Source organism: Gallinula chloropus (assembly GCF_964237585.1).
Source record: "Gallinula chloropus genome assembly, chromosome: Z".
In the NCBI taxonomy this organism is placed as follows: domain Eukaryota; kingdom Metazoa; phylum Chordata; class Aves; order Gruiformes; family Rallidae; genus Gallinula; species Gallinula chloropus.
Window position 1 is genome coordinate 29966258 of NC_140089.1, and position 10556 is coordinate 29976813.

The 10556-nt window shown below is 42.4% G+C and overlaps 1 protein-coding gene across 1 annotated transcript; it reads left to right on the forward strand.

Moving 5' to 3' along the window:
- The first annotated feature begins 265 nt into the window (after window positions 1–265).
- On the forward strand, window positions 266–9253 carry GIN1 (gypsy retrotransposon integrase 1). Its single transcript, XM_084278153.1, has 7 exons — window positions 266–411; window positions 1333–1526; window positions 3079–3384; window positions 4001–4189; window positions 4286–4450; window positions 4882–5170; window positions 8947–9253. Exons 1-7 carry the CDS (start codon window positions 273–275, stop codon window positions 9243–9245), a joined length of 1581 nt encoding a protein of 526 aa, XP_084134279.1. The 5' UTR covers window positions 266–272; the 3' UTR covers window positions 9246–9253.
- Window positions 9254–10556: the final 1303 nt, after the last annotated feature.

The following is a 10556-nucleotide window of genomic DNA, read 5'->3' on the forward strand; positions in this document are numbered from 1 at the left end:
TGAATACAGTGGAAGTCCCCATTGTTTAGAAGTTTTAAAGTTGATAAAAGCAACTTTGCATTAAACAAAGTAACGTGTCAAGCAATGTTCCTTATTGCTTAAGATGGTAGCATGGGGATATTGAAAGGAGTGCAGTGGATGGTGTAACATCCTCTCAGATGCCACCCTGTCAGGATGCCTCTGAACTACAGAGAAGCCAGTAAAAAGTGAAGGTGTGCTCCTCTGGCAGCTGCTCCATATAACAAATACTGTGCATTTCGTTCAGGTTAGCAATGGTCCGCAGTGGGAAAAATGGTGGGCTCCATCTGAAGCAGATTGCACACTACAAGCGAACAGGAGAGTATCATCCTACAACATTATCAAGTGAAAGAAGTGGAATCAGGAGAGCAGCCAAAAAATTTGTTTTCAAAGGTAAAAATATTCTTAAACTACTCTGGAAATAGATTTTTATGTGAAGAATTGCTGGGGGGGGGGGGGGGGGGGAGGGGAAGATCCTGCTCTGCAGCATACTGTGATTTTAATATAGATTCTCTAGGAAATAAGGGCTCTGCTTAACCCTTATTAATATATAACAGGATGACTACAGAAACTCAGTCTCTTCAGTCCTTTCCAAGAGGGATTTATATATCCATCTAAAAGCCAAAGCTTGTTCTGCGTACAGGGGCAATATGTAGCCATTGCAATCCAGAATTCAAAGGACTAATGAAAGGGAAATCGGAGTCTGCAGCTGTAGACAAGGAATACTTGAACTGGTCTAGAGGATGCTGTGTGTCTCTGGGCAGAAGTGTAAGGATAGCTTTGTCATCTGTCACTCTGGAGCCTTATGGCCCTTCACAGCTCCACTGCATCCCTGCAGGGAGTCAAAGGGATCTTCACAGCTTGACTACATCCCTTTGTAGTCTGCTCAGCCTCATCAAATCTCCATGTCTATGTGAAGAGAAGGCAGGAAGGAGTTAAATTTGTGAACACAAAGTCAGGTTGCTGACAGGCAGACAGTAAGTTTCATAACACATCTTCCCACCCCTTCTCACCCTTGGCATTAGATTATGTTGTAGTCAGGTTTCCTTTAGGACCGTTGTTCGCACTCTCACTTGCCTTTCTAACACCTCATGTCCAGATTAATAAACATAAGTGAACAATTAGCTCTTCAGATGAAACAAAGCATTTATTTGTTTACAAAAAGCTGTGTTTATACAGAAGTGAAATGATGTTGATTTAATAAATTCTGTACTGAATCATGGCCTGAGCAGTTCAGTAAACTAAAAGTTCAGTAGACTAAAAGTAAGACCAAAGCACTTGCATATAATTTTCTGGTACTTTTCTTTTTTTCAGAAAATAAATTGTTCTATGTTGGGAAAGATAGAAAACAATTGCGCCTGGTAATTGTCTCAGATGAAGAGAAGAAAAAGGTGCTTGAGAAATGCCATGAAAACTCTGCTGGCACTCACCATGGCATATCAAGGACACTGACTTTAGTGGAATCTAATTACTACTGGACCTCTGTAACAAATGACGTCAAGCAGTGGGTATGGCTTCATATCTACAGGGCTCTTTTATATAGTGTGTTACAAGCATTTTATAATTGTCTGGCTTATGCGGCTTCCTGATGATGAAACAGAGGCTTGCAATTTCTCAGTGCTTCCTCTTTTTGTTTCCTTTTTTCCTTTTAGTACTGCATATTGCTGGGGCCATGCCAGTAAGTGTGCATGGCACTTGCTCTCTGAGGTGTATTTCTTTTGCGAGGACTCTTGCGTATCTTTGCTAGGATGCAGTGTACCATCAAGCGTATGGGGCCAGAGTCGCTGCTGGCAGACAAGAGTATGAAAATGCTGCCTTACAGTTAGGTGTGTTCAGGAAATAGTTAAGCAAATCACTACCTGGGAAGGTTCCTTCTTGACCCAAAGATATGGATGTCATCCTTGAGGAAACTGCATGCAAATGTCTTACACCAAATTACTGTGGTAATCAGCTTTCTGCATTACCTGGATACTTGGAGTACATGCACAACTGTAACCTGAACTGAAAGCGAGTCTTACTTCCCATTCAGAGTTGGACAAAGGGGCTCTGTTTTGTAGATAAGGCAAATCTATGTTATGCATGGAAGATCATGTATACTACCCAAAGTTTTCAGCCACAGCATAGCACCAAATGGGAATGATTGGGATCTTCTTTCAATCCCACCTATTTCATATACTTCCTTTAAAATGTATATTGTGGACTTGGCAAAGCATGGTGCTTTCAGGATGAAGCAGGTGCAACTATGAATTTCTACATGTGTCCTTATCCTGGCCTTTACTGTTGTTTTAGTTTTGTGCTGGGTCTGAAAAATCCAGAGATGACAAATAAGAAAGATGATAAAATGTTTTGATTTGTCTGGTCTGACCTACCTTCTGTGCCTTGGTGGCCAGGAGGCCAGCAGCATCCTGGCCTGTATCAGGAACGATGTGGCCAGCAGGAGTAGGGAAGTGATTGTGCCCTCTACTCTGCTCTGGTGAGGCCCTGCTTTGAGTCCTGTGTTTGGTTTTGGGCCCCATGGTACAAGAAGGACATTGAGCTGCTGGAGTGGGTCCAGAGAAGGACAGTGAAGCTGGTAAGGGGTTTGGAGCACGTCTTACAAGCAGTGGCTGAGGAAACTGGGGTTGTTTAGCCTGGAGAAGAGGAGGCTTTTATTGCTCTCCTGAAAGGAGAATGTAGCCAGGTGGATGTTGGTCCCTTCTCCCAAGTAACTAGCAATAGGATCAGAGGATAGTCTCTAGTTGTGCTGGGGAGGTTTAGATTAGGCATTAGGAAAAATTTCTGCACTGAAAGTGGTCAGGCATTGGAACCATCTGCCAAGAGAGCTGGTGGAGTCACCTACCCTGGAGGTCTTCCAAAAACCATGTAGATGTAGCAGTTCAGGACATGGTTTAATTGACGTGGTACCGGACAGACGGTTGGACATGATTATCTTTGGTCTTTTCCAACCTTAAAGGTTCCATGAACTTACAGAGGAATAGTGGAGATGTGTTATCCTGCTGATTGTCTTAAACCTTTAAGATTGCTTTTTATTGATAGTGTCTTCCTTGGTTTTTAAACTAGGTTTATGCATGCCAGCACTGCCAAGTGGCAAAGAACACAACCACCACAGCACCCAAAACACACCCTATCAAAGCAGAGGACCCATGGACAGCAGTCACTATAGACCTAATGGGACCTCTTGATGTTACCAAGAAAAGCCACAAGTATATCATAATTATGACAGATTTGTTTACAAGATGGGCTGTTATATTGCCCCTGCATGACACTTCAGCAACTGAAATTGCTAAGGCAATCATAAATGTGTCCTTCTTATATGGACCACCTCAAAAAATGCCTATTGATCAAGGGAAGGAGCTTGTTCACCAGGTAAGACTTCCTGTGGTTGGTTTCTTCTTTGTTTTTTTTCGTGGAAAAAATACATTCTCCCCTTAAATCTGAATTTCAGAACATTTTTGAAAAAGATTAATTTTTTTAACTAAAAAAAGCACACAAAATTACAAACTAAATGTTTGCAATTTTAACACTATGCAATGTTTCCCATTACTTTATTCTTTGGATAAAGAACAAAGCAAAATGATTTCCTGGTTTTGTCACTCAGTTGAACTGGCACAAACTTTCACATGCCAATGTGCTGCATTTCATTCATCTGTACTGTCCAGTATAGCAGATAGCTAAGGGTATTTTTTACATCAGCCTGTGGTGATTATGAAGACCTCATCACACTTTGATCCTCTCAGAGATGATGAAATCATAAGACTATGGTACAGAGGAAATGAGAAATTGAGTCAGTGGCAGAAATGTGTTTAGGAACCATCAATAACTGGCTTGTAAGCCATGCTGATGGATTCCTTTAGCTCTCAACCCTGGGATGTTTGGTGGGAATGTGTATGTATGACTTTTGTTGAGTTGCCATCATATCAAGAACAGTGATACAGAAGAGGGAAACATTTGTAACTGTTTTGTTTTTTCTTTTCACTTGAAGATAAATGAAGAACTGTGTGCACTATTTGGAATGAAACAAATTGTATTGTCTTATCCTCAAACAGATGATATAAATGAGAGAACATGCAAGACAATCAAAGCTTTCCTTAACAAATACTGTACTGACCATCCAAGTGATTGGGATGAACATTTGTCTGCTATTGCCTATGCTTTCAATTTGACAAATTTGGTATGTGAAGGTTCCTCCTCCTTTGACTGAAGTCTGCTGTGATACCTGCAGTCGTGTGCGCTAAATTCACTCGCTTTTTGCTCCCCATTTAAATAGGAGCCAGATCAAACCACCCCGTACTTCCAAATGTTTAATCGTAACCCACATGTTGAGCCAATGAATATATGTATGGAAGGAGAATACAGTATATTTGCCAAAATATTTGAGGCAACTAAAAAAGCGAGTCAAGCACTGGAAGAAGAGAAAACCTCAGATGACCAGGTAAATGTTACAGTTTCAACTTCTACTAGTAAATTGACTGAAGATATAAAGATGGAAAGTCATGAAATATAAAGTATAACTAACCTTTTAAAGCAGAGTGGGGTTTATGGGGGGTGGGGGTTGGGAGTGGTTGGTTGTGTTTTCCTGTGCCCGTGATCCCTAGATTCTAGTGTACCTATATGTAATCTCAAAAGAGGCCTATTGCCAAAAGATTTGTATCTGGCTTAGAGCTTCCATAGATACACAGCCCTGTAAACAACTGCCTATTGATTTATGAAGATAAACTCAATTTCTTCACAACTCTCCAGCTCTGCATGTTATGAACATACAAACCAGCTAAATGTTATGCTTATGCAGTATTAACCCAGGTTATGAAAATCCATCATTACTTTTGGAAAAATAAAATGTAATTTATATGTATCTTTCTGCAGACAGAGAAAAACACTTCAGCTGAACAAAAACACAGAAGCAAAATTGCTGGCAGAAGGAAGCCAAAGCAGTTAAATACCCTTCGACTTAAAGTTGGTCATGAAGTCCTCAGGCAAAGAAAAAATTGGTGGAAAGATGGTCGTTTCCAGTCGGAATGGGTTGGTCCCTGCATTATCGATTACATCACAGAAAATGGCTGTGCAATATTAAGAGATGCCACAGGATTGAGGTTGAAAAGACCCATCAAGATGTCTCACCTCAAGCCATATGTAAGAGGGTCCAGTGAAAAAGGTATATATGTGTGTGTGTGTTACAGATTTCTCTGGTTTTTGCTTTTCTCTCACGTCTTGGTGTTAGGTTATCAGACTGAGCAAGTACCATTCACTCACCAGTGTGAATTAAAGTAATACTGGGTAATAATGTAGTAATAACAGTTTTCATTAAGGAGAACAGTGAGTGTGAATGGCTTCAAACCCTATGCAAAGGAGCATGAAAGAGAGCTAATTGTGCTTGAAGTACATTTTAAAATAACTTCCGTTAAAGACGCCTCTAATCTGTGGTTTGGCCTTGTTCATGCTGGCTGGTGAAAACATGCTACAAGTATAATTAGGCTGAACTGTATGAAAAAACATTTTCTGACTGAGTTTCTGTTTTGATGTAGATGGGATTCACATTTATTTTGTAGTGGAAGCCTAATCCTTTTTTCTTAGCCTGACTAGAGCAGATATTAGAACTTAGACTTAAATGTTTTTTATTTTTTAACTACAAAAGAGTATCCTCTAAAGCCTGTGGTGGTTTGACACTGGCTGGAGGCCAGATGCCCACCAAAGTTGCTCTATCACTCCCCTTTTCAGCTGGACAGGGGAGAAAATATCTATTGAGAGGCTCAGGTGTCGATCATTTCACAATCAGCATCACGGGCGAAACAGACTCAACATGGAGTGAAGGAAAGAAAACTAATTTATGACACTACACTGCACAGCCAGTGACACCGGAGTCGGGTAATGAGAAGTGTGACCAGATCTTAAAGCACCTTCCCTTACCCCTCTGTTGTGGTTTCACCCCGGCTGAGGGTCAAGATCCACGCAGCTGCCTGCTCCTTAAAGGAAAAGAGCAGGTTAAAGGGAAGGGGGGGGTGGGGGGGGTGTGAGAAGTAAGGGAAGGGAAAAAGAAGAGGAAGGGGCAAATAACCCCAAAATCAAGAAATTAAGAGGCCCGTGGGTTGGGATAAGGATAGTTTAGTAAGATAACAGAAAGATACAATATAACAATGCTAACAGGACTTTAAAGCAAAAATATATGAAGCTGTTGATACCCAATGCAGTTTCTCACCAAACCACACAAGTCAGGCCGTGCCACCCAGAGCCGTCCCAGAACCCGACCGTCCCCCAAGAACCGCGTGTCCCGGAGCCCCCAGGCCTTCCTCCCGTCAGCCCCCGATATCCTGGGCAGGACGTAACTGGCGTGGAATACTCTCTTTGGTCAGTTGGGCCACCTGTCCTGGCTTCGCCCCTTCTTTCTCATGAAGAGCTGAGAAAGTCCTTGACTGTCTGACAGCAACTAGAAACATCAGGGTGTTATCAGCACTACTCCCATTTTTTACTCTCAAACACAGTATTCCAACCACTGTTACAAATGAAATTAACTCTATCCTGACCAAAACCAGGACACCCTCCCTTCTTAGCACTTCATTCATTATTTCTCTCCCTTTTTCCCCTTGCATTGCAGCACAGGGAGGGGCAGGGAATGGGGGAATGGGGTTTCCATCAGTTCTGCATGAGTTATTTTCCTTCTTAGCCAGGGGGGCATTCCTCACACCCTTCCCCTGCTCCAGTGTCGGGTCCCACCCATGCATGGGAGACAGTCCTCCATGAACTTCTCCATGAGCCTTTTCTGTTGGGGCTTCAACTCCTCACCAGGTGTCTCAGCATGGCTCCCCTCCATGGGGTGCCGACCTTCAGGCACAGACTGCTCCAGCCTGGTCCCCTACAGAGTCACAAGCCCCCCAGCAAACCTGCTCTGATGGTGGGTTGGTCTCTCCACGGGCTGCAGGTTTTGCTGCCAGGAGCTTGCTCCAGCATGGGCTTCCCACAGGGTATCAGCATCCTTCAGGTGTCTCTACCTGCTCCAGCGTGGGGTTCTCCATGGGCTGTAGATGCTCCCTGTCATTATCCATGGGCTGCAGAGGTACAGCCTGCTCCACCATGGGTTTGCCCACCAGCTGCAGGGTAATCTTTCTCTCTGGCTCCTTCACTGGCCTTGGTGTCTGTCCAGTTCCTTACATCTTCTCAGTCCCTTCTCTGGGGGGAAAAAAGCAGCTGCTTATGTTTGTTTTTTTTCTCCTAAATGTGATTCCCAGTAGCACTGTGACCCTCAATGAAAGAATGGGAAATTGAAAGCAAGGTATTTTTTTCATAACCTTTCATAACACTGGGGCTGAAGACACAGACACAAACAACCCCACCTGCCCCAATCCTGGAGGAGATGGTCAGTGACCTGCTACACCATCTAAATGTATACAATCTCTGAGACTGCATGGGATGCACCCAAATGTGCTGAAGGAGCTGGTGGGGTTGCTTACCAAGCCAACTTCCATCCTTTATCAGCAGTCCCGGCTGGCTGGAGAGGTAACAGCAGGTTAGAAATCAGCCAATGTAACCCCCATATAAGAACGGATGGAAAGATGATCCAGGAAATCACAGGCATGAAAGGAGGTTGTAGTGAGGCAGGTCTTGGCCTCTTCTCCCTAGTGACTAGCGATAGGACAAGAGGAAATGGCCTCAAGTTGTGCCAGGGGAGGTTCAGATTGGATATTAGGAAAAATAGCTTCAAGGAAAGAGTGGTGCAGCATTGGAACAGGCTGCCCAGGGAGGTGGTGGAATCACTGTCCCTGCAGCCATTCACAAAATGGGCAGATGTGCTTTGGGAGACAGATCAGAGGTTATGGCAGTGCAGGGCTGATGGTTGGACTTGATGATCCTGAAGGTCTTTTCCAACCTTGACGATTCCTTGAAACCCTGAATCAGTGCATGGATAGAGCTTTTGGTACAGGCATCAAAGATTCACAGTCTGGGTGTACCTGGGTTGCTTGCTACCTGCTTGTCTTTACAGCCAGGCAGAGGGTCCAGGATACCTTATGCACATGTTTATAAGTCTGAAGCAACATTTTTTTTCTTTTTTAAGTGTAGTTTGATTTAAATGTTAAACTTGAGAATGCCTCTGGGTCCCATGCTGAAATTACTCAGGAGTGCAAATAGGCAGAAACGTCTGTTAAGAAACGTGGCTAGAAAAGTGCAGTTTCAACACTATAGTAGCCCCAAAAAGGTCCCTTTTCAGACCTGCATCTCACAAAGGCATTTGTAGCCCCCTATATAGAGATATTTATCTGTTGAACAGCTCTTCTAATTTAACAGAACACTTAATTGCACACTAGGGTCTTCATGTGTGCAAGATAGGCCCTAACTTCATCTTCCAAAATAGAACTGTTAGCACCACGTTGACAGTTACACTTGAAATGTGTCTGGTCAGACTGGTTTCACTTTATCTGAACTCATTTGGAAAATTCAAGCACTCTAACCATGTATCAGAAGAAAAATGCAATAGTACTATACAATGACAATTACCATTGTTGCCTTTAAATTATATAAAGCTCTTTGGTTTTTAGGGGTTTTTTGTTTGCTTGGGTTTTGGGTGTCTTGCACACAGATTTCCCAGCAGGAGCTTGGAGTAGCTGCGTTGCTTTCTGTGTTTGCACAAAATGGAAGAACCTGTGTCCCCGTCCACTTAAGGTACTTGTTCAATAGGTGACCATGGCAGATGTCAAGCTACTCATTGATCTAGCAAAGACAAACCTAAAGTGGTGCACTACAAGTGTTGTTTTATGGGTGCGATGAGATACAAGCCAAACAATTGATGCTCTGTGGAATTAAGAAATTCGCATTATCAGACTACTGTCACTTAAACATTCTCATCCTCTTATGGGAGTAACTTAGCACCTCAATAATGCTTTAGGTGTAGCTCCCAGTAAACTAGAAGAGTGTGATTTAACAGCTACTTTTCTTTTACAGACAGCCATTACTTGTTACAAGGTGCGGTAGTTGTTGACCATGACTATATTGGCTTATCTGAAAGATCCAATAATCCAAACCAACAAGACTCTGTTCCTGAAGGGGAAGTAAATGCCTACACAAGAGATGTCACGTCTGCTGTGCAAATACCACCTGCAGCCTGTGAAGATCAAGAATCAGGAAATGGTAAACATCAGTCTGAGCTAACAGAAGATCATTGCACAGAATCAAACAATGAAAGGCCCAAGCAATGGACTTCTCCTTGTTGGACACTTCAGACCAAGATGGAGGATACTTAAGCATAGTCTCATGTCATATTTCATTGCCAAACAGTTTGGAATTTCTTTGGCAGGCTGCAAAATAGATCTCAATTCCCTAGCCAAATCTACTTTACTACTTTGAGTACTACAGCTGTCCCCTGATTAATGTGCATGGGCATTAAGAAGGAATTTCTATGTTACCAAAAACACAGACACAGCTTGGTAAAAGTACATGTTCTCCTGCTGTTGAAGAGCACTGTTGGTGCCCAGTGGTTAGTTTATGTTGGCGCTTTTGGCTGTTACCAAAAGCACAGGTACAACCTGGTAAAAGACCATATTCTCTTCATGCGTCTGGATTTCAGATTTTTGGTGTAGAATGGCAGTGCGGGGGTACCTCACTGTTATAGTCTCAGGACACAATGCATTGTTTCACTGTCATGACCTTTTAATTAATCCTTAGATAACTCCTAATGTGTGGGGATACTGTGAGATGATACTTGATGTAAATTTTGCTTTCATTTAAGAGAACCTTTTTCTTCTTATAAAACAATGACCTATTCTTTCTGAGAAGCTGCAGTCTGCCTTCTATAGCTTGTAATTTCTCTAAGATATCACAAAATAGTAAAGTTGACAAAATCAAGCACCCGTATTATTCTGCATATGAAGTAACAAGGCTTTCATCAGCTCCTCACTCATCAAAACTATACTGGAGTGAGTGATTTCTAACATCTTGGGTATGTAAAAAAATCTTAAGAGCATGCTTTTGCTTTCTTTGCAAACATCAAGTTCCCCCTTACACTTACATCTTCCCAGAGGCAGTATAGGTTTGGAGATTTCAACTGGCAGTGGTCAGTGGGAGGTAAAGCACTAGTGTTACTCTCTGAATTCTTTGAGTAAGTTGTTACTGGTCTGGATTTCCTTCTGAAAAGACTACTTTTTCAAAATTGTCTGAACAGGAATTGTTTCACATGGAAAACTGATGAGTGCAAGTCAGTTCTTTTTGTAGGGGAATGACAGGAAGAGGAAGAAAATGGAATTTAGAAATTCAGCAATTTCTGTTTGATACCAGGGGCACTTTGCTTGTCTTGCTGTCTGAACACGTGTTCCCCCTCATCTCTGCTGCTGAATGTTATGTGACACACCAGTGGAACGAAGTAATATTTACCAAGAATTTTAGTTAATCTTAAATAACAATTCTTAGCCTGCAAGGCCATAATCTTACCTGAAATTCAAATGAAAAAATACTTAATACTTAAAGTCCTACATATACTTTTTTCCACGGAGACAGTTTGAGGAGAGTAGGGAGAGGCATTTGGGCCTGTTGGCTTAACAGGCTCCTCCTCTATGTCA